The sequence below is a fragment of the Artemia franciscana genome, chromosome 1, assembly GCF_032884065.1.
Source record: "Artemia franciscana chromosome 1, ASM3288406v1, whole genome shotgun sequence".
NCBI classification, from domain to species: Eukaryota; Metazoa; Arthropoda; class Branchiopoda; order Anostraca; family Artemiidae; genus Artemia; species Artemia franciscana.
Genome location: NC_088863.1, coordinates 28,674,201 through 28,702,092, shown reverse-complemented (window position 1 = coordinate 28,702,092; position 27,892 = coordinate 28,674,201). Strand labels below are relative to the sequence as shown.

General features: G+C 34.9%; 1 protein-coding gene and 1 long non-coding RNA gene across 9 annotated transcripts in view; both read right to left on the bottom strand.

Moving 5' to 3' along the window:
• Nucleotides 1-27,892, bottom strand: part of LOC136028048 (hrp65 protein-like) — a 155,370-nt gene that overhangs the window by 72,186 nt on the left and 55,292 nt on the right. For 6 of the 8 annotated variants that reach the window (XM_065705644.1, XM_065705656.1, XM_065705650.1 and 3 more), the window contains exon 10: nucleotides 6,207-6,431. The exons of the other annotated variants lie outside the window; for them this stretch is intronic. In XM_065705644.1, the coding sequence (XP_065561716.1) occupies nucleotides 6,207-6,431 (225 nt within the window). The remainder of the gene's footprint in view (nucleotides 1-6,206; nucleotides 6,432-27,892) is intronic. 8 annotated transcript variants of the gene reach the window in all.
• On the bottom strand, nucleotides 206-6,197 carry LOC136028093 (uncharacterized). The gene is made up of 2 exons (XR_010617739.1): nucleotides 2,960-6,197; nucleotides 206-842 (listed from the first exon to the last, which is right to left on the bottom strand). It is a non-coding gene; the product is annotated as an uncharacterized LOC136028093 (long non-coding RNA).

Here is a 27,892-nt window from a genome sequence, read left to right as displayed (position 1 = left end):
CTTGTTTTGACATCAACTCAAAGTTTGAAACTTCTTGCAAAATATACCTAAAAAAGTCACTTAAAACGTGACAAATGCTTTTCACAGTTACCTTTATCATAGACTACAAACATAATTCTAGGCATACAGTCCTGTTTCGCTTTTGGATAGCAAAATATTTTGCTAGCGTAGTTCTAAAAAAGACGTAAAATCTACGGCAACAAAGTATAAATACAGGAGTTTTAATTCAGAAAAAAAAGTACAACAGAGTACACTCCCCAAAAAGTTATAACCAAGTACTCGATTAAAGCTCAGAGTGGGTGGCAAAATGTTAAATACAGAACGATAACGTATGATGAAAATGAGTCAAAATAAGTATTTATCGCAATTCTAGCGACTAATTGAAATAAATAGGTAAAAGGCATTTGGCACAATATTTAAACTTCAAATAACGAACAAGCTCTACATTTGCCATCAATTTTTCGTCATTAAAATATACGATAAGTTCTAGCCAATTTTGTGGCAATGTATTTGCCTCCAATTTTATGGCTCTGCCAGAATTCAAATTCTGATTTCTCAACTAAATTAAACAAAATGAAGCGTCCACTCCACTTGGGGCATATAAGCCGACCTTATGCTACATTCGGTTAACTATATGTTCTTTCTCAGCCTTTCGGCTCATGTTCCAGGTCTTTTATTTCATCGTCTAAAGCCAAAGTCGAGCGTTGGCATCATTGCATCAAAAGCAAGGCTTGTTCTTAAGACTATCAAAAGTATTCTTTCAATCTCGGAAACTCTTCTTTAGAAATTCTTTTCATATCTTGTTGGAACTGAAACATTTCGTATGCTTGCAGATGCTTCCGCTACAACGAAAAATTAAAATCAGGCAAAAAGAATAGTAGCATAAATTAACATTTGTATTATATATCCAGCGTGCTTTCACAACACAAATTTGGCCAGCGAGACAAAGCAAATCAAAAATCATCATCGCGTCCCCTTTGACCCTCCACTTCTATTTTGTTATAAAATTCAATATTCCTGTATCCATTATTTACTCAATTATCCATACCATTATTCGTCTTTGGTACTAACCCCGCAATGGATCTAATTATTCTTTGTGTCTTTAAATGCTTGCATCTTATTCAATTATTCAAGGCAACACTTTTTTTGGTCTAGATCGGTGGTTTCCAACCAATTGTGGGCCATGTCCCATCTAGGCATTTGTAAAATCCTGATACCCCCCCTCGTGGTATTTAAATTTTGTTACCCAAACTTTTACGCACTTTCATCTGAAGGAAGTTTAAAAGGCCATTAAATTGTTAAATTTTCTTTGAGTTGTCCTCTAGGTGTATTTTATGCGAATGGAATTTTTTTTCTGTATGCATGACATCATTGCAGCAGTGTCATGGATCTGTTTTGCTATTTAAATGTATTTGAATGTAACGTCATTTGCATGAAGAATGTTTTTTTTTAAAATTAGGGCTCTATAATATTTATCAGTGGAAGGGTACGTTCAGCCCATTCCCCACCGGTGGGATGTATGCACCACGTTGGGAATAACGGGTTTAGATACTCACTCAGAAATTTGTCGAAGAGTTTGATATGCTTTTAAGTGTTTCTTTTGTGTTTAGTTTTATCCTTTTTTCATTTCTTTCGTCTTTTTCTTTGCCTGTAATACGGTATTTAAAAAAAAGAAAGAAAGAAAAAAAGACAGGACTTTTGTTCCATATTGATTCACTTTAATAAAAGTATACTTCTTCTAGTTCTCGTACTCGACGTTCTCAGCCGAAATATATGTTAGTTTTCACCGTCTTTTCTGTTGCATAATCAGCAATCGTCATCAACGTATGAAAAATATCACACCAAGGATTGAAAAAAAAAATACCATGGAATAAACACAATTTGACGTGCTTGGACACGAGGAAGGAGGTCAGAGCCGAATATCCTCCTCTGAAACAAATTGTGACCCAAATATGCCTCTGATCAGTTGCTCCATCCAGTTCCAAGGACAGCCCCGAAATATTTCGAAGATTTTGACAGGTATGCATAAATGCAATTTGGAGCTCAATCTTTCCCTAGTAAAACTAAAGAGAAACAAACGAGCATATTGAACCATTTAAATTACATTTTCATACCTTTGTTTTCCTCCTAGCAATTCATAACAACGCACAAGTTTTCTTATTACAAAATTTTGAATTAAAATTGAATAGTTGGGTGCATCAATTCTTAGCTCATCTTAGAAAAAGCCCAAACAGATAGTCCGATTGAGTGAGAGGCAATTCTGACATTAACCCCCCCCCCTTATTGGGACTGTCTAAAAATGATGTTAGTTCATTTGTTAATAAATATGTCTATCTATTATCCGTCCATGCGCCATTGCTAGGGCAATGCTAGATCTTATTACAAATGTTGTTTTTTTTTTTCGCTACATACAATACAATACGATAACAAACAATAACAATGCATATACAATAACAAACGAGAGTTATCTGCCATGTGGCCTAAGACAATATAATTGCTTTTTACAGTGTAAGAGACAGAGAAAAGAAAAAAAGAAAACAAAAGGGTATCTTTGCTAAAAATAAAGAAAAAACAAAAGTCCAGATGAAAATGTGGTAGACCCGACAGATATAGTATTCATATATAATGCCTGGATTAAATATGAACAGGAAGTTCAATAAATGAATAAAAAAACGAAAAAAATAAAAAAAATGAATACAAAAATAAATGAATAAAAAATACGAAATAAAAAAACGAAAGATTAGTTGAGCTATTAGTGCCGAAAGACTCGATATTAAAGAATTTCAATAGAGAAAGGGTCCTAGACTTCCCACAATAATAAAAAGAAAACTGACTTGTGCTTGATTAATTTTATATTTACATATACAAGCCTTATCCGGGCTTCAATCTTACATGGCATTGGCTTAGAAGTGGTTACCAGCTAGGCAAAAAAAAAAATTCATCAAGCTTTTAAACTTACAAATCTTCCTTTAGTTCAAGCTCGCGTCTTCTGATAGAGCCCAAGCAACAGGCTTGTGCCAAGCTGAGGACATGAGTGCGTTTTCTATCAATCAGGGAACGGCGATAGGCAATCTATATTCAGGTTTATCTGATTTATAGGCTCCTTTTTGAGCCTTTGGCATCGAAAGACTGCTGAAACTCAAGCAAAGAATGGACAAACGTAGGCTAAAGGCTGTCTTTCCTGAAGTTTAAAAACTTCAAACCTACACTCTTTTCTATTTTGGAAAAGGGAGAATTCATTTCTGCTCAAGAAATTTAGATTGAAACTAATCATTGCTGCTACAATTTCCTGTGAACTATATTTATCAACACCACTACCCACTCCTGAAATAAGAATTAAATCTATGGCAGCCCGAAATAGAAGAGGCCATTTCAGAATTCACATAAATTTATTACTCACTAAAATAAAGTCTATATGAAAAACTGAGGTGGCATTACTATATGTCATTTACACCAGATTTCTGGCGATGAACTAAATAAAGAAAAAAAAAATACAAAGAAAACTGCATAAATATACATTACTAATGTGTACTATATAATTAATAAGAATATTTCTTACAATCTGACAATTTTCAATAAACACAAGAAAAGTGACACTAATTCTATCGATTTTTATCAGATTTTGATCTTTGAGCGGTTAATTACACCATGCGCATCAACATTTTCGGATTTATTAGGAACAACATGATTGTACAAGATATTCTTCTCAGTATTTCTAATAAATTCCATAAAAATATTACAACCACTTAGAATTCGACAAGCAGATAAAGCCTACAATTACGGTTCTATTCTGAACAACTAAACAACCTAATTTCTGAATGTTTCCTCTTGTTTGGGTTGACTTGTACTGGGCATAGTTTTTGCATTATTACCGCGTTTCAGGTATTTTGTCAAGTTTCGAAAGATTACACAAAATGGGCCTACATCAAATATAAGATTTGTCAATGAAAGTTTAAAACAATATTAGCAACTCCGAAAAAAAAAAGATTAATAGACAAACATCTAGCTGATGTATTCCCAAAAAGCAAAAACATAGGAAAAAGCTAAGAAAATCTTGAAAAACAGGGAAAATAACATTTTTGTATGATAGCAATGATGTGTCTCCTTTTTTTCTTCTTTATCCCATGGGTGATGATATTGACCGGCAAGCGGGCTTATTTGACCGAAAATTAAAATTTCTATGTATCTTTTTAAGTCTTGAAAGAGATTCATCCACAAAACTATTTCTGTCGGCCATTTTGTGTCACAAAACAGTAATTTGGACTGAAATATCGTAACAATGCCAGAGATTGTAAGTTCCAAAATAGTCAATTGATCTGTAATGGCCAAAAAACATTAGCCGTAGGTTTTTAGTCTTCCGTCTTGGAAACCAAGGAAAGTTATATTTGAGCAAGGATATTAAATTCTTTATGGGTAGTAGGCTACTCCTCTTCATTTATTCCGTTTTATCCCCAGGGGTGATCGTGTTAAACCAGTGGTTATAAAATATCGTTAGAGGTTTCAAATAAATAAAAATTAAAAGTTCTAATATTTTGTTTTAGTCACGAAAGGGATTGCACCACAGAAAGGCTCCATTTTCTATCATTTTATACCCCAAAACAACTAATTTGACCCATATAAGGTCTAAATATCAACAAGTGAAGATTCTGAGATAATTATTTGATTCAAAACTTTTAAGTAGCCATACATAAAATCTATCCCTTTCCAAAATCTTCTAGGAAATAAATTTCTTGAAGTTTTTCATATTAATCATTCTATTTCAAACCATATTTAACATAAGTGAATAAGTGAAGCTAGGAATAAATTCATTTTAATGATCAGTTTAGAAGCTTTGTACAGTATGCCAATTTAAGGCTGCAACCGTCAGTCGATAATTGTCCAATAAAAGTCTTCACGCATGCCATTTTTAGTCCACTTTTATAATTGATTGATAGTTTGGTTTCGGAGTAACAGACGAAGTAGAATAACCATTTGTAAATTCGAATAACAACAGTCCATTCTAAAAACAACTTCACTTCGTTATGATTGTTAATGTGGATCCTTCACCATAGCAATAAACTAAATTACAGGCTGTTTCAAAGCCCCCATATCAAGTGACACCTTTAAGCTTCAGCTTAAACATACACTCCTAAAGGGGTGACGGATGAAGTTATATGAGCAGAAGCCTACCTCCAACCACCTATTGCATAAAATAAAATTTTCCTTAATAATAAAAGGCAAACTTGTTTGATACTAATCTTAAAAGCACTTGTTCTCTTTAAAAAATAAATAAAAATAAAGTCGGGTTTGCTAAGATAAATACATGTATTTATTTATTTATTTTTGTTGATAAAGATAGCACTACTTTAGACCATTCTACACACACAGAGGAGGAAATTAAGGTTTAGCACCCACCAGAGTGTGCAACCGGGTTCTCCCTTACCTAGATATACTTGCTTACATATTATTTTATTTCTTCTTAATTTACTATTTTACTTACTCCCTTCTTTATACATGCTTACATATTTGTCAGGTCAATTCAGGTCAATCATTAAGAAATATGATTATCAAGACATTCGGATTGGTATTGAAAATATAGAAATTATCTATATTTAGGGTACGAGTATTGACAAGCAGAACTTCACCTCCCCATCCCCGTACTTGTCCAAAAGTCACAAATTTTTGTTAAAAAAAAAACGGCTTAAGAGCCAGCTTTCAAATTTGATACCTCGGGACCAGTCCATGTGTAGTTTCTTAGACCAACCAAATATACTTTACAATACTTTACAGATACAGCCTTCACAATGTCAAATAACAGTTTTCTGTATCGTGTAGGATTTGTTTAATAGCAGCAAACGTAGATTAATAGGTTCTATCGTTTTCTTTATTAGCTTCTATCGTTTTCTTTATTTGTGAGACATTTACGTATTTTTCTAATCTTGTTATGTCAAGTTCTAGTATGTTTTAACTTTAGTTTGTCTTTTTTCTCCTTTCTTCGTTTATTAAGGCTTTCCGAGGTGAAGCTGAAATACTTGGACTTTTATTAGTAGATGTAAATTTATTTTTACGTTTTATTTATATATTTCCATATAATTTTGGTTATCAATCACCAGACACTATTTTTTTTTTTACACCGATTTTTACACCTTCATGGACATATGAATTACAAATATTTAAAAAAAAAAAAAGATTTATAAAAGATGGTTTCTCGAAAAATATTGACTTACCTTGAGATGCTTGTGGAAATTTGTAGTGGCTTTCGACGAACCCTTTATCAATTTATTAGGACAGTTTTGACAGGTTGCTAGGACATGACCACTATGCGGATCGTGTTCAAGCACGTTGAAGAATTTCCCATCCAATATAGCCGGAAATCGCATATTCAAAAGATCAGGAAGCTGAATATCTGCAACCCCATTTTCTGTGTTCAATCGCACGGAATTATCATCAAGCTATGAAAGAACGCTCTTAAAGGCCGATAAAAATCATCTAGCTATGGATGAATAAACCCCAAAGAGGATGGGACAAATGCTGAACAAGTTCTGAAGGTAAGCGAAGACAAAAAAAAAAAATCCGTTCCAAAAACATTTTCGACAAGGTAATAAAGTAGAATTACGATAAAAGCAATTTAGAAAGAGAATTAAGGTATAAGCAATCATTCTCAAATTAGTAGACAAAACAAAATGTTATTTTATTGCAGTCTATGAGAAAAGAATCTATATTGAGCTAAATGCCAATGCAGCAGATCAGAACTCACTAATAATGGACAGATCGTCGTCAAATGCATCAGAATAAATCATATAGTGTTAAATTAATCGGTTTTAATCACATATGAAATCGTTACGTCTCTTGACAAGTGAAGTATTTGAAAAAAAATGAACTTCACTTTTGGTGACTCAAAAGGCATTTTTCTTATGGACCTTCCTTATTAAATTGATAGTAATTCATTTTTCTTCTAATTACCATCAACTTAATTAAATCTTGTAGAAGGATCAAGCACCTCCAGAATTTTGACAGTCATACTTTCTTCTAAAATAGAGCTTCGTTTACAAGAAATATTACCAATATTGAGAACAAAGCCAAGTTCATGGTACCATGTGAAGATGGCGTTTCCTTCCTCGTGATTTCTGGATAAACTCGAATCTCTTAAGTGAACATATTAAGTTCTAAGCCAGTCAGGTTTCATTTGAGACAGGTAGTTTGCTGACATTTCTAAGAGCACAGCGAAAATGATGAAGAATACATAGATAATTTTTGCTGCACCACAAAAAGCTACTTTCAGCAAAATCGATCTGTCATCTGTATACAACATCTGTATACAGTAAAGGCCACAAGACTTCAATGTTTTGTGTGTGTTTTTTTTTTCAGAGGCGCTTCATATGGAAGGGATGGTCGTATAAAGTTCAGAGGGGATTCATTCGACTGGAAATGGGAAGTTCTAGTGCTCTTTTTTTCCCAGATGCATCAGATAACAAATTTGAAATAGCCATTATTTTAAAAATAGCTAAAGAAAAGATAGCAAAAACTTCGATGTAGGAAAAAAAAAACCTCAGGGTCAGGAGCAGGCGTTATAAGTTATGCCCTGGGGGCATATAAGGTTTTTATGGAAGGCATGCTCATATAAACTTCAGAGGGGTTCCATTTGATTGGAAATTGGAAGTTCTAGTTCAATTTTTAAGAGAAAGTGATGGGAGGGCAGCTAGTCCCCCGAGTCCTTTTTTCTCCAAATCCATCCAATAAAGATGTTGAGATATATATATATTTTTTTTTAATAGTTCGAACATCAGATAGCAAAACCTCCGATGTCGACAGACCGCCCAAGGCATGATAGCAGGTGTTGCAAGCTATGCCCTGTGGCATATATGGTTCTTATGGAAGGGATGCTCGTCTAAACTTCAGAGACAGTTCGTTTGATTGGAAATTGAAAGTTCTAGTTCGCTAGAGTCAAAAATGATCGAAAGGCAGCTAGACCCCCCCCCCAACACAAACGCCCTTTTCCCCCAAATGCATCAGATAAAAATTTTGATAGCAATTTTTTCAAAAATAGTTCATAAGTCAGATAACAAAAAACTCTTGTGTAAACACAACCCCCCAGGACCAGGGGGCAGACGTTGTAAGTTATTTTCCAGGGGCATACATAGGTCATATGGAAGGGATATTCGTATAAACTTCAGAGAAGGCTCATTTGTTTGGAAAGTGAAAGTTTTAGTTCACTTTTTAAGAGCCAAAGAGATCAGAGGGCAACTAGCCCGCTTTTTCCCCAAATGAATCAGATAAAAATTAGATATTTTGTTAAAAATAGTTAAAAGGCCAGATAACAAAAACTCGAAAAAAACTTCCAGGGCCACGGAGCTGGTGTTTTAAGTTATACACTGGGGACATTCATGGTTCTTATGGAAGGGATGCTCGTATAAACTTCAGAGACGGTTTGTTTGATTGGAAATTGAAAGTTTTAGTTCGCTAGAGTCAAAAGAGACCCAAAGGCAACCAGTCCCCCCCTACAATTCCCTTTTTCCCCAAATCAGTACGAAAAAATTTTGAGATAGCCATTTTTTTTTAAATAGTTCAATATCAGATAACAAAACTCCTGGGTCGACATGACCTCCCAGATACCGGGGCAAATGTTCTTAGTAATTCCCCGTGGGCTTATAAGTTTTTATGTAAGGCGTGGTTATATAAACTTTCAAGTAGGCTCATTTGATCCTTTTATGAGTCAAAAGTGATTGGAGGGTATCTACCCACCCACCCCCTACCCAAACTCGCACACCCTCTTTTTCCCACACGCATCCCATCAAAATTTTTAAATAGCCAGTTTGTTTGGAATAGTCCAATAATCATATAATAAAAGTTCAGGGTCAACATACCCCCCCCCCAAGATTCAGGGTAAGGGTTGTAACTTATGTCCCTGGGACATATAGTTTTTATGGAATAGGTTGTGGAATGAACTTCAGAGGACTCAAATGATTAGAAATTGAAAGTCCTAATTCCGTTTTAAAGGGTCAAAAGTGATCCGACGGTACTCTCCCCCAAACCTCTTTTTTATATGACAAAAACTCCAGGGACAAGACAGCCTACCAGAACCCGAAGGCAAGTGTTGTAAATTGTGCCCCAGGGGCATATAAGTTTTTGTGGAAGGGATGGTGCCATAAACTTCGGAGGGGGCTCAACCGATTGTAAATCGGAGTTTAATTTTCTTATTAAGAGTCAAAAGTGCTCAGAGTCAACCAAATCCCCCACCAAAGCCCTTTTTACAAAATGAATTTGTTTCTAGTTACCTTTTTAAGAGTCATCAAAAGTCATCAGAGAGTTACCTCTCTCTCCCCCTAACACCCTCTTTTCCCGTAATGCATCCGATCAAAATTTTGAGATAGCCATTAAGTTTGAAATAGTCCAACGACCAGATGACAAGCTACTCGGGTTCAACCTATCCCCCCCCCACCAGCCCGGGATGAAGGTTGTAACTTATGCCCGGGGGGCTTATAAGGTTTCTATCAATGAGACGATCATACACACTTCAGAGGGAACTCAACTGATTAGAAATTGAAAGTTCTAGTTCCATTCTTTTCAAAGGCAACGCTATAGCATTGCCTATGGTAGAGACCATAAGGATTGAATGTTTTAGTTTCATTCATTTTTTTTTGCTGGTACTTAACATGGACTGAGTGGTCACACAAACTTTGGAGATGGTTCATTCAATTACAAATTGGGAGTTCTATTGTCTTTTCAAGTCAAAAGTGACAAGAGGGCAACTAGCCCCCCCCCACGCCCTTTCTTCCCATAAAGCATCCGATAAAAAAATTTGAGATAGCCATTTTATCAAAAATACTTCAAAGGTCAGATAACAAAAACTCCGAGGATGGCACTACCCCCCCGGAGTCCCCAAGTTTTTACGGAAAAGGTGGTTGTATAAACTCCGGAGAGAACTCAAACGATTAGAACTGAATGTTCTAGTTCCCTTTTTAAGAGTTAAGAGTGATCCGATGGCAACTAGTCTCCCCCCCCCCGCCAAACCCAAGGCCATAAGGCTCCAGTTTTTTCTCCAGAGAAACTTCATATGCCAGGGGTGGTGTTATAAACTTCGGAGGGGACTCATTCAATTGGAAATAAAAATTCATAGTACCATTTTTAAGAGTTAAACGAGATTGGAGGTCATAAGCCCTACCCTCTCTTTTCCCCCAACGCAGCCAATCAAAATTTTGCGATGGCAATTTTGTCCGAAATAGTCAAGAGGTTAGTTAATTAAAATAATTATTCCTCATGGGTTGACAAGAACTCCAACTGCCCCTAGGACAAGGGTTGTAAATTGTGCAAGCTGTCCATTGTTCATATGTAAGGCTTTTATCGAAGGGATAATCATATAGACTTCAGAAAAACCTCACTCGATTTAAATTAAAACTTCAAGTCCCGTTTTTAAGAGTCAATTAATCAGACGGAAGGCGCCCCCCTCCCCATGCCTATTTTGTCTAAATCCTTTTGACCAAAATTTTTATTTAGCCATTTTGTTCAAAATCGTTGAAATGTCAAATAACTATGGTAACGGGTTTGAACCCCTCCCGGCCGTGAGGGAAAGGGTTGTAAGTTATACTAGCAGCCCATCTTTAACATATAAAATTTCTATGGAAGGCGTGGTCGTATAAACTTTCTAGGAAGTTCATTCGATCGGAAATCCAAATTTATTTTACCCTTTTAAGAATCAACAACGATCAAAAAGTAACAAGACCCCCCCCCCTCTTGTCTTTTCCCCCCAAATACGCCTTATTTTGTTCAAAATAGTTCTAAATCCAAATTGCTATAACTTAGGGGTTGCCAAATCCACCACAGTCCCCAGGGAAAGGATTGTAACTTACGTAAGTTGCCCATTATTTGTACATAATTTTTTGTGGAAGGGGTGGTCGTATAACTTTTGGAGGGGGCTCATTTTATCGGAAACTTAAACTTCTAGTTCTATTGTTTAAGAGTAAAAAGTGATCCCACTTTCTCAAAGGACACCCCGTCAAAATTTTGAGACAGCCCTTTTGTTCAAAATAGTTTAAAGACTAAATAAATATGTTTCCAGGTTTGAACCCCCCCCCCTTCTTCCCAGAAATGACTCTGAGTTACGGAGCTTGATTATTGTTACTTTGATAATTTCTTTACCTTGATATCTTGTTTACTCAGATGCTTTCTTTACTTCGATACCAGTTGATACTTTGATGAAAGTTTGATGTTGAAAAAAAAATTTTAGATAAGGTATTTTCGAAGAATAAAATAAAAAAAAATAAAAAACGACCAAAGATTAATTAAAAATCCCAAAAAAGAAGTTTTTCATAGAAAAGAAAAGGTAATATTAAACTTGAGATCAGCAGATACAAATGCCTGTTAAAACGCGAACTAGAAACGACAAGAAATTTCTATTAAAGAATAAACGAAACCCAAAACACGAAGAGAAATTAAATAAACATCATAGCAAAAAAAAATAGAACAGGCATTAATATGAATGAATAAATTATATGAAATTGCTATTAAAGAATGAATTTTATCCAAAACAAACAGAAATTAAATAAACAATCATAGCAAACAAACATATACTAGGTACTAATATAAATGAATATATAAATCTTCGAATGATTGAAACTTAGACTGAACACGCAAATCAAGCTTAAAATGAACAAAAATCACTACAAACAAGAATTTGGGTTTCCTTCCCTCTCTCACCGGAACAAGTCTAAAACCTAATTGACGCTTGACCGAAAACTGTGTCTTGAATAGTCTTGAAAAGTACAAATAAAATAGAACTGTGTATTTGATATATAATGATATCAATTGTTGAGAGATAATCAGTTCCAAATTTTACTTCGCTGTAATTTTATTTATAGAACTGAGTATTTGATATATATACTCACTTCTATATACTACTCAGTTCTATATGCTCAGTGATATATATACTCAGTTCTAGTATTTGATAAAATAGAACTGAGTATTTGATATATAATGATATTAATTGTTGAGAGATAAATCAGTTCCAAATTTTACTTCGCTGTAATTTTATTTATAGAACTGAGTATTTGATATATATACTCAGTTCTATATACTACTCAGTTCTTTATGCTCAGTGATATATATACTCAGTTCTAGTATTTGATAAAATAGAACTGAGTATTTGATATATAATGATATCAATTGTTGAGAGATAATCAGTTCCAAATTTTACTTCGCTGTAATTTATATTTATAGAACTGAGTATTTGATATATATACTCAGTTCTATATTTTCAGTTCTATATACTACTCAGTGATATATATATACCCAGTTCTAGTATTTGATAAAATAGAACTGACTATTTGATATATAATGATATCAATTGTTGAGACATAATCAGTTCCAAATTTTACTTCGCTGTAATTTTTATTTTCTTTTTCAATGCTGTAATAACTAGAAAATAAATTATTGGTAATATATTTCATTTTCAGTGGAGCACCAATGACCGAGTAGACTTTACATTTAGTGGACATTTACAGCTAAGGAAGGGGCAGTACCCAGATTTTTGTTTATAGTGAAACTATATTTGTCTTGAGCAGTCTTGGAAAGAACTAATAAAATTAAACTGATTATTTGATACATATAATTGTATTAATTTCTGAAGCTCATCGCTTCAAAATTTAATTCTACTCTAATTTTTATGTTTTTTTTTTCAATGTTGTAAAAAGAAAAAAAGAAAATATTTGTAAAATAGTTCGTTTTCAGTGAAGCGCCAATGGTGCAACAGGTTTTAGACTTTTACCGAGCCCAAACTCTTGTTTGTAGTGATATTTGTTCGTTTCAAGCTTTAATTGTACACTCAATTTAGGTTTCACTCGTTTTAAAATTTATTTATTAGTTTATATTAGTACCTGTTGTATGGTTGTCTGCTATGATTGTTTATTTAGTTTATGTTCGTCTTTGGTTTTATTTAGTCTTTAATAGTAATTTATTGTAATTTATTCATTTATATAAGCACTTGTATGTTTTTTTGGCTATGATTATTTATTTAATTTCAGTTCGTTTTGTATTTCATTTATTCTTTAATAGCAACTTCTTGCAATTTATTCATATACATGTATCTGTGCGTTTCGAAGCAGGAAATCGTCTAGAATTAAAAAATACGAGTGGCATAGAAAGTAACTATTTCGCGGGCTTGTTTGGCAGTCAAAAATCTCTCGTTTTTGTCATCTTACTTTGCTCACTGCAGTCGGTAGCTTATCCTTCAGCCCTCACTTTCGATATCCCCCCCCTCCTTTTCGATCGAGCAGTACCGACCTTTAGCCGTCGAAAATAAGGCATCACACAATTTTTTTTTCTCCTTGCACTCGTTGGAGTTGGCAGCAGGCCTTCAAACTTCACTGTGTTTAGACCTCCCTTATATATACAGAGAGGTTTGGAAGGAAAGTTCCATAAACAATTGAAAAACAAGAGTGATATACAAAATAATGTAAATTATTATTTCGGAGGTCTCTTGGCGAGCAAAAATTAAGTTTTTTGGTCGCCTCTTATGCTGCAGTCGGTTGGAACTCGGGCCTTCATTTTACTACATTAGGAGTCGACACTCCTTTGTATATACAAATACTCTTAAGAAAAACCACATACGTTTGACAGAAGAAAGCATACTTAAAGAAAGTCGGCAAAGCAGAACAACAGAAGAAGACATCTGAAATAAATTATTACATTTTAAAATGCAAAACTATGTATCCTTTATAAAGACTTTTGTAACGGTGACGTTTTATCTGTTCTTTTGGCAAAGTTCTCAGGGCACATATCCTCTAGATAACAGAGCTTTTTAACAATGAGGTTCGTATATCATCCACTCTTTTACTCCGCTAAACTATAAACCCGATAAATTTTAGACTTTTTTTTATATTTACGACTGTTTATGATATTCATGATCATGAAACTGGATATAGCACCATTTTTTCTCGAAATTGGAAGGATGAAGGCCTCGACCGAGTCCACTGATTTTGAATTAAAATCAAGTAGTTGTGGGCATCAAACCATGGCTAATTGTAGAAAAGGCCAAGACAGATAGTCCGAGGGAGTGATAGGCAAATCTGGCATAAGCCCTTATTAGGATTGTATAAAAATGATGTCAGTTCACTTGTTGATAGAAAAGTCTATCTATCGTCAGTTCATGCGTCATACCTCTGGCAGGACTAAGGTGGATAGTCATAGAACTAAGGAATGAAAGATTGGATTGATTTTGGCATGCTCCTGGGTTGCGTCTTAACCTAGCTTGATTAAATTAATAATTGTAAACAAAGAGCGGCATTCATTTACATTAAATCAAACTTAAAGGAATATTTTTTAAACAATTCACATAAACAAACGAATCAGTTTTCAATATAAACTGCAATGTGCGACTCACGAAGTTTAAAATTTGGATTGCAAAATTTAAAAAGAACTTCAAATATTTTTAAGAAAAGGTGACCCTCAAAAATAGGCGTAACCAAGATGAAAATCGAAATGGAGGTGAGATTCGCATAGGCCTGAAGAAGAATTTATGGCCCCCTGTCTATAAACGAACACAAGATTGTTCCATTTTTCTTGTGAGGAATGAACACATGAATCATTTTTAAGGGGCAATCGTCTCAAAACAATAGCCATAGGTACCTGAGAGAGGGTTGGCTCAAATCATTCTTGAGTTTTAGGGTTCTTTTTCAGAAAAAGAGATGGCAGTGTTATTTTCTGCTCTTGTCTTCAACGCTAAAAAGAATATGATTTCATCAGGTAGAAACTCTTAAGACAGACTATGAATTTGATACTTTTTTAATGACAATAGGAGCACAATTGGCATCAAATTTCTTCTCAAACACAAAAGAAGGTTATATGAAAGCAACTGCTTTTATAGTCAAAACTTAAAACTTGATTTGCATGAGTAGATGTTTTAGCATAGTCTTGTATGTCCACTTATAAAAAGAAAAAAAAGATGGGAAAATGTTTATGAGAAGGAATTTGATTGGAACGTGTTGAATCCGAATTGAATCAGATTGAATCTTCCAAATGGTTTTCATGTCTAAATTCTTGTGTAATATATTTTTCGTCCATCTAGTGAGGGGGGATGCTTACAACTTAGCCCTCTTCATTTATAGGAATTTATTTAGAACAGGGTTAAGAATGGCTATGAAGGGAGGTGTAGTCCCTCCCTTACAATGAAAATTTTCAATTAGAAAATGGAATATTACAGTTACATACATACCTGTAGCCTAGAAGAGGGGAATCCCAATATCAAAAATGATCCGAGATTATCCCTCTTGGTAATTCAAAAATCGTTATCTGAAAATTCGATTTTTACAATACAATTAACGCCCCCTGCAAAACTTTCTTAACTACATCTAGGGAAGTAGTATCAAACCCATGTTCGTGGAAAACTGATAAAGGGATCCACAAAACAACTGTTTATTACTATTGACATTTTGTGTTAGTGCAAAAGATTTGCACTTGAATAGCCGGCCGTTTCTCACCATTCTGTACTAATGAAGAAAATGCCATCAGACAACATTTTATACGACAGCCACTCAATTTGTAAACCATTTAAAAATATGCTATTTTGTTGAAGGACACTATGGAGGACCAATGATTTTCGTTCTAAACATATCATCATTCACTAAATGAATTTCTTACTACGCTAAAGAGCAAAAAAATCCCTAAAAACTGTACATTAATATACATATGGCGAGAGCAGCCCCCCCTTGATCCACCAATCCTTGCGCTAAATTTTAGCTTACATTTTGTTGAAAACATTCGTACAAGAAGTGAAATGTTTAACCTAAAATCTAAACCATGTTCAAATTCAATGAAAGTCGTATGCATGGCAACAGACATACAGTCAGCATTTTCACTCTCGAAGCAGTGTAATAAAAAAGCATGTCTAATAGTGAATTATATAACTAATAATAATATTTTGCTTAAATAAAGCCAATAGACTCCTAGTTACAGAAATAAATAAAAAATTGTTATCCAACTCAAAACCTTCCATTCAATTCAGACTTCTTTTCGGTTTCAAGACTGCACTATTATTTTGAGTATAGAGCAAATACGGTATGAAAAGCAGAGGAAAGTATTTCACTATTTGACATAAAAATTATCTTTCAAATGAGTTAAAAATACATTATTTTTAAAATACAGAAGAGAAAATTGTAGAACTAAACAAGAGCTCATATGGCACTTGTGACGAGGCATGAAGAGCTAAGAGCCAAGAGATCATATGGTATGAGCTCTAACAAAATTCTATGAATCAATAGATTGATTTAAAAGGAAAATAAGAGGCTTAATGCCGGTCAGGATTTAAAATAAGAGCTCTGAGTCACGATGTCCTTCTAAATGTCAAAATTCATTAAGATCCGATCACCCACTCGTATGTTATAAAAACCTATTTTTTCCTCTCCCTTTAGCCCCCCAGATGGGCGAATCTGGGAAAACGACTTTATCAAGTCAATTTGTGCAGCTCCCTGACATGCCTACCAATTTTCATCGTCCTAGCACGTCCAGAAGCACCAAACTCGCCAAATCACTGAGCCCCTCCCCCCAACTCCCCCAAAGAGAGCGAATCCAGTACGGTTCCGTCAATCACGTATCAAGGACATTTGCTTATTCTATCCACCAAGCTTCATCCCGATTCCTCCACTCCAAGTGTTTTTCCACCTCCACCAAAGAGAGCAGATCCGGTTATGGCAGTCACGTATCTTAGACCGGTTTTCATTCTTCCCATCCAGTTTCATCCTGATCTCACCGCTTTAAGTATTTTCCAAGGTTTCCGGTACCCCCCCCCAATTACGCTGGATCCGGTTGAAATTTAAAATAAGAGATCTGAGTTACGAGGTACTTCTAAATATGAAATTTCATTAAGATCCGATCACTCCTTCGTAAGTGAAAATACGTAAAACTTTTTTAGGTAAAACTTATATGAAACTACGCAAGCTTTTGAAAACTTGCATAATGGTCTAGGATAAACATACGGAGCTAGGTTGAGTTCTATTTGAAAGACCGACATAATTTGCGATTGCTATATGTCACTTGGTTAATACCAAGTGCCATAAAAAAAGAAATAGCATCTCAGTATCAGGAAAAGCTTAAAAGAAAACAGACTAGCCCCAACCCCTCCTCTGTTATTCTCCTATTCATTTTCTTTATTTTGTTATTAGCTATTATTATTAACACTATTATTCAGTTCTTTTGATTTTCATACTTAAAAGAAGGAAACAATTGAAAATTACTTCTTTTTTTTATGACCACGATGAAATTCGGCACTGTTCTCTTTGTAATTCGACATCAATTTACTAAATTGGCGCTAAAAAAAGTTACCTGTGTTCTGGGCTTCAGACTGGGTAATATTGCTATAGACCCACAAGCCATCCCTTTATGGTTCAATCATTAACACCACACATCGAAATTAATGACTGCAATTAACTGACGGGGAGGGGGAGTCCCTTTTTTACGAATAGTTTCAAGCGTAGAATAAAATATTAAATATACACTTACCCATAGGAGAGGGAAAATACCACGATTAACAATAGTCCAAGAATATCCCTCCTGAACGATACAAATATCGATATCTGAAGAATTGCATTTTTTCGAAATACAATTTCCAACCCGGTAAAACTTACATGAAACTACGCAAGCTTTTGAAAACTTACATAATAGTCTAGGATAAACATACGGAGCTAGGTTGAGTTCTATTTGAAAGAACTCTACTACTATATTTGGAATGCCAAGGGAAGTCGCTCCAAAAGCAACAGCTTTAATCCTAGGCTAAAGCTGTATCACACGCTAAAATTTAATTAACCCACTATATCTAGACATTGCTTGTTCCGAAAATGTGAGTAATTACATAATAGCCCAAGGTAAACAATCATGTTTGACATGTGGTTCACTATTGGATTCAACATATATGTTGCCTACCGTTTGTGGGCTTCTGATGAATCAGGCTATGCCTCTCTTCTTTAGACAAGTTGGTGTCTAGGCTATAGCCGGGTGTCTAGATCTGGGTATTAAAAAAATCGGATTTTGAATCCACCACTACAATCATTAAGTTAAAAACACCAATATAAGGATTTCCCTCGCAAATACAACCGTAGAAGATCTAACCAAATAGAATTCGCAAGCACTAACTAAAGTTAGGGCAGAAGTAAGGTAGATAGTCATAGAACTAAGATAGTCATAAAAACTATAATTTTCCAAATGTCCATTCCCCTAGTAAAAAAAAAAGTTTGAAAAATGTTTCGCGAAAAAATAGTTAGGGTGAAAAAAACTGAGCGTTAGAAGAAAAGTTGAGGAATTGGGCTTAGTGGCCCAATTTAGGAACGACAAAAATTAATTTAAATAATCCTAATAGTATAAGGTTATTTCAAAAACAAATTCATAAGAGTTTCAGAAAAAAAAACCTTGAAATTCGTCGAAAGATGGTGTTGGATTTAAATAAAATTGTACCATTAGAATCAAAATCATGGTCAAAATTCGTAAAGTAGACCCCCCCCCCGCATCGAGCAACAAGAAAAATCACTTTTTTGCAAGGTAAACACTGACTTGTCCTTTTTTTCTACTTCGTTTTTTCCCTCTACCGCTAGTAGGGAACCACAACGTAAGATTGAGCTACTTAAATGTTTTATTTGAATGCTACTTTTTCAATCTACATGCTTTTTATAATTGCTGACTTTATAACACTGTCATAATCACAGGCAGCGAGGGTAATCAGAGCAGGAAGGGTGTGCGAAAGCACATGATGGTTGGCCCCCAGCCTCCCATTGCACTTCCTGACTGAAGGGCAATGAGACGAAGATCAGCAATGCCAATTTGGACCTTAAGGGTCTAGTGCCGTCTTACTCTTAATCATAGCCAGTGCAAAAGCGCTGCTCCAGTAAAAAGCTATGCGGGCACAATGTATTTTTTCTGACCAAGGCACTTCGTACAGAAGTTGTAGTAGAAACTTCGTAAGGAGCTATTCGATTGGACATAAAAAGTTTTAGTGCCCTTTCTAAGAGTCAAAAGTGATTGGAAGGCAACCCCCCCTCACAACGCCTATCATTTCTCCGAACACATCCGACCAAAATTTTGGGATTCTGTTCAGTTTAGTAGAAGGGTCCAGTAATTACGTCTTTGGGGATGTCAACCCTCCTTAGCCCTCAGGGCAAGGGCTATAAGTTACGCTAGTTGTCCATTGTTAACATTTAGGTTTTTAAAGGAAAGGAGTGGTCGTAGAACTTCTATGGGGGCTAATTCGATTGGAAATCCAAAGTTCTAGGAGCCTTTTTTAAAATCAAAAATGATTAGAGGGCAACTATCCCCCCCAACTTTTTTCATTTGTATAAAACCAGAATTTTGAGATAGCCATTTTGTTCAAACGTCCAAAGAGCATATAACAGTGCCTCAAGGGTTGACACAAAACCCCGAGCCTGGAGGCAAGTTCGAATTTTGTCCCAATTCATCAAACAGTTCGTGGTAACGAACTGTAGTAAGGAGCGACCCGGCTCAATAGTAACCGAAACTCTAAAAAACAGAATTTTTATATAACAATAGTTGCATCAAAAGAATCGCATTTTAATGCTGATTTTAAATATACAAGTTTCGTTAAGTTTATACTTACCCATCAAAAGTTACGAGCCTGAGAAAATTTGCCTTTTTTGCATTTTTTGCTACAAGACAGATCAGGGGTGATCATATCGACCCATTGGTCCTAGAATTTCTTGTGAGGGCTCATTGTAACGGAAATTAAAAGTTCTAGTGTCCTTTTTAAGTGACCAAAAAAATTGGAGGGCACCTAGGCCCCCTCCCACGCTCATTTTTTCCCAAAGCCACCGGAACAAAATTCTGAGATAGCCATATTATTCAGCATAGTCGAAACACCTAATAACTATGTCTTTGGGGACGACTTACTCCTCCGCAGTCCCCGTGGAAGGGGCTGCAAGTTACAAACTTTGACCAGTGTTTACACATAGTAATGGTTATTGAGAAGTGTACAGACACTTTCGGAGATATTTTTTATAGTGCTTGAAAGGAGTGGGGAGTACTTGAAAGGAGGGGGTTATGAGGGGGGATCATTCCATGAAGAAATTTTGTCATGGGGGAAGAAAATTTCCATGAAGGGGGCGCAAAATTTTTAGAATTTTCTTAAGAAAAATGAAAAAAAAAATATGAAAAAGTTTTTTTTAACTGAAAGTAAGGAGCAGCATTAAAACTTAAATCGAACAGAAATTATTACGCATATGAGAAGTTCACCTCCTCCTAATACCTAGATCTTTACGCTAAAGTAACTTTATTAATTTCATCTATTTATTTTACGGCCTTTGTGATTCAGGGGTTATTCTTAAGGAATTGGGACAAAATTTAAGATTTAGTGTAAAGAGCGAGGTATTGACGAAGGGGTTAGCCCCCTCATATACATAATAAAAGCCTAGGAATATAGAAGTTCGTTACGTAAGTTAATTCGTAAGTTACGTATATTTTTACTAATAAAAACGTTCGTAAGAAATTAAAAGTTCTAGTTGCCTTTTTAAATAAACAAGGAATTGGAGGGTAACTAGGCCTACTCCCCCGCTCCTGTTTTCTCAAAATTGTCCGATCAAAACTATGAGAGTCATTTAGCCATAAAAATAAATTAATATGCAAATTTCGTTTTAATTATTCATGTGCGGAGAGCCAATCAAAACATGCATTAATTCAAAAACGTTCAGAAATTAAATAATAAAAAAAAAAATTTAAGTGAAAGTAAGGAGCGATATTGAAACTTAAAACGAACAGAAATTACTCCGTATATGAAAGGGGCTGTTCCCTCCTCAACGCCTTGCTCTTTACGCTAAAGTCTGTTACTGTTTTAAAGAGTAGAGTTGAGAGAAAGAGTCAAACTTTAGCGTAAACGGGGCTTTGAGAAGGGAACAGCCCCTTTCATATAGGGAGTAATTTCTGTTCGTTTTAAGCTTTAATATCGCTCCTAGCTTGACTCCTGAAACACAAGGGTTGACTCCTGAAACACAAGGGTCGTTTAGTTAGAACAATATGAAGCTTTTTTAAAAGTACTGAAAAAAAACTTCAGCGTAAAGAGCGAGGTGTTGAGGAGGATGCAAACCCCTTCATACACCAAATAATTTATGTTCGTTTTAACTTTTCATGTTGCTCCTTTCTTTCAGCTGAAAAAAAGATATTTTTACATTCAGTTTCTGGTCATTTTTAAGTAGTGTCAGGAAATAATTAGTTTTTGAAAAACTAATTAAAAATTGTTGCAAACTTTAGCAAATTAAACAAAGCACAAGCTTATAACATACGTGTGCATTATTCTGTCCAAAGTTTTGACAAATTGAGTCTATTTGGCCATGTTGCTAAGAGAATTAGTATAGTTAGAGAAATAAAGATGTGTTCTTTTTTGTTCATTTCGTTACATTATTGACCAAATCAAACGATTTATGTTGCAAAAAATAAATAACTATATTTTTTGGCGCAGCTTCAGTTCCCAAGTTAAGCAAATTTGAAAAAGAAAATAAATTATGTAACAGTAGAAGACCTACTACCGTACCCATCAAATAGGCCTGGTCTTTTTATCTCGGACCCTATTGCCACAAATATCAGAAAAACTTCAAAGGATTATTTCTAATTTTGTTTTCGATTCAAGGTTCAATAAATTGATGAAGAGCCTATGTTTAAGAGAAGTTAAGAAGAATACCAGATCCTCAGAAACAAAAAGAAAAAAAAAGATAATTACAGATTTAAATTCCAGCTAACCTTAATTCAACCCTTTTCCAACTATAGAAATTTGAATGCCATAACTTTTTTCACCCTGAATTTCAAATACTGCAATAGGTGGGGAGGGGGTCATGATAGACTTGGCATTCGTAGACTAATTAACATGTATGGTGAAAAATGGCATTAAATCAGAGTAACGAACAATAAGTAAAGAGTGAACCTTGCCAATAGTAACCAAAACCCTAAAAAAAATTCAAAGTTTGAAAGCAATATATGGATTGACGGTACTTCTGTATTATCAAGAAGTCAAGTTAGGTTAATCATAATAAAATATACGAAAATATAAGACTAGTAACAAAATTATGGAAACTACAAAAAAGTATTATGGAAAGCAGGCCGCCCAGAACGCATTATGGTACTTATCGGTTGTATAAAAGACACTGTAGAATTTCGATTACCTATTATGCGAACATGACCCACGAGACTGGTCAAGCAACTTCTTTATACCACACAATTAGCTTTGGTTAGGTTGCAAAATGAATTGTGGTTATATTTTATTTAAGTATTTAGTCTGTATTTTGGTTTGGTTTATGCAAACAAAGTTGGTCTATATATTTGCACATTAGGGAGGGGAGAGAGAAATCATAACATATATTAAATACAGCAAGGGTTAGTTTACGTATTTAATATACGGTTCTGGTTTACCCCCCCCCCCCCTAATGTGCATATATATAGCCCAAATTTGGTTTCTAAACTATTATATATTCATTATATTTTGTTTCATTTTATTAGAATTAATCGATCTTCACTTCCCGAGTGTCTATTATATAACCGATAAGTACCCGCATTATATTAAATACCTAAACTGACCTACCCAGCTCTGTATATTACATATTTAATAAAAATATACCTGCGTCATAGTCTTTATAACTATGACTAAGCTAATAATAACCGATTGCAGACCGACAAACCGGTGATTCTCAGATCAAACAGAGCAAACTTCTTGAGTGTGTTCTGGATAATACCCATGTACCGGATTAACTGCCTAAGACTATAATTTTAATCCTGATTGCAAAGGTAAATTTACTCAATTTAGTCTTACACCTCAGGATACAATCGAAAAAAGGCATTTGATAGAACTTCAGAAAAAGAGATAAGAAACCCTAAAGAGGGGGCGCAATCTTCGTGAAAATCACACCAACTTCTACATGTCCTTTGGCCCCACAGCTAAATTTTCTAGCCCGCCTCTTCAAGAATACAAGATATATAATTTTTCCCAGAAAGGATAATCATAGATGTGTGTTTATCTATCAGTCTTTTTCTCTTGCCCCGAGTGATCGCACAAAACGTTTTGCTATAGAAAAAACATAATACGATCCAACTCAACGCAGGACCTGCTGAATAGAGGAGAGTACAATGGAAAATCATTACAGCATTAGGATAAAGTTTACTGCCAGTGTACAAACACATTTTTTTCCTGTAGGTTAGCAGTTTTACAATGATCAACATCAACAGACTGAAGCAAGACGTCTTTTTCAAGCAGGTAGCGTGATTTGTCACGTCTGTTGACCATTTGAAGCTTCCATATACCATCTCGGTGTCCTCTTTTTCCTATCGTCCAGTTCAGTACATGATTCCTGTTTGAATACGAGGGGAAGAGGCATTCATATCAAAGAGTCGGTATATAGTTTAGAAGTCCAAAATCAATTTTACTACTTAATGATGCCTTAATGTTCAGGCATCCAGTCTTTTCCCATGAAAACCAGGGCCAACGAATGGATTAGGAACGAATGGGAATTAAACATTTGAAGTACCAAAAATAAATCCTCTAAAAATGTCTTCTCCACAGAGCTTATTCTCACAAAGCAAGTACATTAGCCAGACGACCATTAAGAACATAAACTAAGTAGCTCACCAGGCCAGAAATACAAAAACATACATCCAGATTGACTTGACAGGAAATTGCAAGAAAAAGGCCTAAATGATATTTTAAGATTATAATTTTTGCATATTTTTGAAAAACTAGCAATTTTTTGTAAACTTAAGCGAATCGAACAAAACACAAGCTTATAACCATTGTGAGCATCATTCAGTCCGATTTTTTGACAAAATGAGTTAACTTGGTGATGTTGCTAAGAAAATTAGAATAAATATTCGCTTGTATAAATCTCGCAATAAATTAGCATAAATCTCCCTATGATAAACCTTCGATTTATCATAGGGAGGTAGTCATGTCAGTCATGATGGTACAGGGAGAATAGACTTATGTATTACAGGGCTATCGCACCTTGCGATTAGAGCCCAGAGTTTAGAATCTTGGGAAATACTATTCTAACCACTCTATTTCCTGATTTTTTTTTTTTAATCATTGGGATGATTTTGGATTATAGTTTTGAAGGTTTTATGGATTTTTACGGTAGCCTAGCGTGAAATTCGACTTGACACATTTATTACGTATAAATCCTCAGAATTTTTCGCAATTGAATCTTGGGATGTTATTCAACTCTCAATGGCAGTCATGATGTATTAGCATTAAACTGGTTGCTCCATTGGTAAGCTTGCAAAATTGACAGTATTTTAGAACTGCAACGCAAAGGTAGTTCCAATGAGGCTGCCGAAGAACAAGAGAAGAAATTAAGACCAATATGAAGTAATTGGAATACAGAAAAACATCTGACAGGTTATCAATCAGTAAACTCCACATGCACATCCTTCAGAACGTTAGTAGAAATCGTACTTAGTCTAATTTGAGCAACAATCGTCATTTTGTAGTAGAGCATAGCCTTTACAAATGATAAGACAGCTTTTATCCTTCAGTCTCCAGCAGAACCTTCCTTTTGTAGAATACAATTTTATCACCCTTAACTACTGAAACACTAAGAGTAGTGTCATTAGTGTAGACACAGTCTTAGATAGAAAATAATAACAAATATAAAAACAAAATTTTAATCACCAAATTTTAATGAAATTTATTCCCTGACTCAATTGGATTTATTTATTTTTTCTTAAACAGTTTGTGGTTGCGAACTGTAAGTAAGGAGCGATTCGGCGCGATAGTAGGAATAAACTGAATTAACAATACACAGGCTACATCAATAGAACTGGTTTATTATGATAGTTACAAATATATCAAACTCGTTAAGTTCAATGTTTCCATCAAAAGCTACGAGCCTGAGAGAATTTGCATGATTTTAGAAAGGGGGGATACCCCCAAACAGTTAAATATTCTTAATTAAAATCACGCCATCAGATTCAGCATATCGGAAAATCCTGCTGCAAATGTTTCAAGGCCCCATCTGCGAAAATTTGGATTTTTTTTTTTTGCCAGAAAGAAAAAGATCACGGATGCTTGTTTATTTGTTTGTTTTCCCCAGGGGTGATCGTAATGAAACAATTGTCCTAGAACATCGGGAGAGGGCTCATTCGAACGTAAATAAAGTTCTAGTGCCCTTTTTAAGTGACTAAACAGATTGGAGGTCAACTAACCGACCACCCACGCCCCTTTTTTCCCCACAGTCATCTGATCAAAATTTTGAGATAGCCATCTCGTTCAGCATTGTTTAAAAGTTCAATAAAACCATGCCTTTGAGAATGAAAACAATCCCCATAGCTTCTGGGGAAAGGACTGAAAGTCATGAAACTCGTCCAATGTTTACAACATATACTGCTTGTTATTGACATGTATACAGACTTTTTTCGGGGATTATACAGACATTTTTAATACCTTTTCTCTGGAATGATTAAAAGTTTTAGAAGTACTTTAGGATTAACACAGTATCCACCATAAGGAAACAGAAACCCAACTTCCTTTTCACTAGAAAAGCTTTTTTCAGCTGTTCTTTTTCCTTTTTTTCAGAATTACGAATACAAAATCCTTGTTTTTCTGCTAAAACGTATTCTGGAGTAATTCTATCCTTTCAAATTCAGACTCATCACGTTTAGACGAACAACTGAGTTGAATAAACTTGTTTTTTATATATTTAATTGAAACCCAAACTGAGCAGACATTTTAATAAATTAAGCCAATCATAAAATAAAAGAAACTAAAATGAATAATAAAGTCAAACTTAAAAGGAACAAATATTACCAAGAACAAACATCAAATCTTAAACGATCAAATATTAAAACAAATAACCAAGTCAAAGATAACGAATAGAGAAATTACCGAAAATAAGGAGATGGTTTGTCGCCCGCTTAAACCTAAAAACTCATTTGTGGGGTTGGGATGTCACCTAAAAGCTTATAATCAGGACATATAACATAATAGTAGTAGGATTTGCGCAAAACTAGGATGCAAGACAAAACTGACTTATTCTTTGTATCTTGTAGAGGTCAAGAACTAGTTTGATTATTGAATGGAGGGAGGGTATCTAATTTTAGCAACCCAAATATCTACCATAAAAACAGAATTTTATAACAATGTCTTTTGAATGACCAGGACAATACTGAGGCGTATTGAGGAAGTGGGGGGAAGGCCTAACTTAAGTCTTCAGGTTATTATCGAAAAAGTGCTGTCGGATTTCAACTAAATTTAGTCAGATGAAGAGTTAGCCCCATAGTTACGCATATAGACAAAGTGCATTTTTAGCCAATTTTTTTTCTATTCTCCCTCAGGACGTTTGGACAAATCTTATGCCCCCAGGCCAACTGTTTATATGGTGTACTATATGCAAGGCCGGTCATAGTGGTTCACCACCAAGGGCTGTAGGAGGTATGTACGTACAATCAATTTGAAGCCTCCAGTAGGAGATAACAAAATGAAACGTTTTCAACATAGACATTGGAGGCAAACAAGCAAATTCATACATTTTTTATAAATATGTTGAAATTCCTACTGCTCGTAAGTTATCTCTTGCGACAAAATGCATGTTTTGTTTGATTGGGTGGATTTTCTTATAGCAACAAGAAACCATGATCAGTTTTTGATGATACGTCGTGCACAGTATGGATATCTGTAGTCCAAATTTGACTTCCTAAAGAGACTACTGGTAGTGGTCGGTATGATTTACCGACTCCAGAAATGATTGATTGACTTTTTAGACAAAATCTATGAGGCCTCTACCACGGCATTGCTTTCAAAATCTGGATAAATTGAATTGAGCGAAGGTGCTTCCATATCCATCCAGCTAAAGGACTGGTTACCTTTTTGAGCTTTTTCTCAACGTTTTGAGGTACACATTAATCTGCAAGTCTTCCTGATAAAGAATAGGATAAACACCTCCTTGTTCGTTTCTAAATTTCATGTCTAATTTGGCCAATAAACGAAAGAAACTGTTTCTTACCTTCTCTGAGGGGGGAACCTCACAATTTCCTGTGCTCCCCTTTATAGATCTAAATTTTAGAAAAAAAATTAAACATTGTCATCAAAGAAAAATATTGCAAACTTTCCACCTTATGTAGCAAATTCACCATTGGAGCTTGATAACTATATCTTAGCGTAAGCACATATACTGCCGGTTAATGTTTTAAGACCCTCCCCCCGACGTGCAAGAAAACATAGAACACGTAACCTTTCAGAAATGTAAAGGCTAAAAGGTCTGATTTACCTTTTAACCTTAATGGCTAAAATGGTTTAGGAACAACTTTTCCCTAGTTGCTACTGTTGTGCATAAAGATCTTGGGCACGGGAATTACCATAGTTACTACTAGTATTAGGAGCACAGAGAATACAGTATGTACGGACCGGCAGAATTCAGTGCGTACAAAACAGCGGCATCTATTTTAATGAGATTTCAAAGAAAAGAATTATTTCATCCGCACTTTAAATTCTCTTGTAGATACAAATCTCAATCGCGTTTCAAATGTATTAATTTTTCAAACTTAAATACGACCAAGAAAATGTGTTGACTTAGTATTAATATTTTTCTATGAGTCATCGGAGGAACCGGCTGAATTCCTTTCCATTGATTTCAACTTATGGACACTGTAAATTAAAATTTTGGTTATTTCATTCGTTTTATTGGATGGCGTCGATACTGCATGGCGAAGGAGGCGAGTTGGCTAATTTTGTGCATATACGTTTTTTTTATTATTATTAGTTCGTCTTAAATGTCGGGAGAGTTCGTGTAATTTCAAATTGTTGGAATTGACACTTTGGCCAAGAAAAGTTATACTTTACACGTCCGCTGTTGGTTATCCCCCTTACCCCGTTAAGTTTCGGAAGAGAGTTCCAAAACTTAACGGCATCCCCCTTTAATTATAACAACAAGATTTATAGAAGTTATCGCCCTTAAAT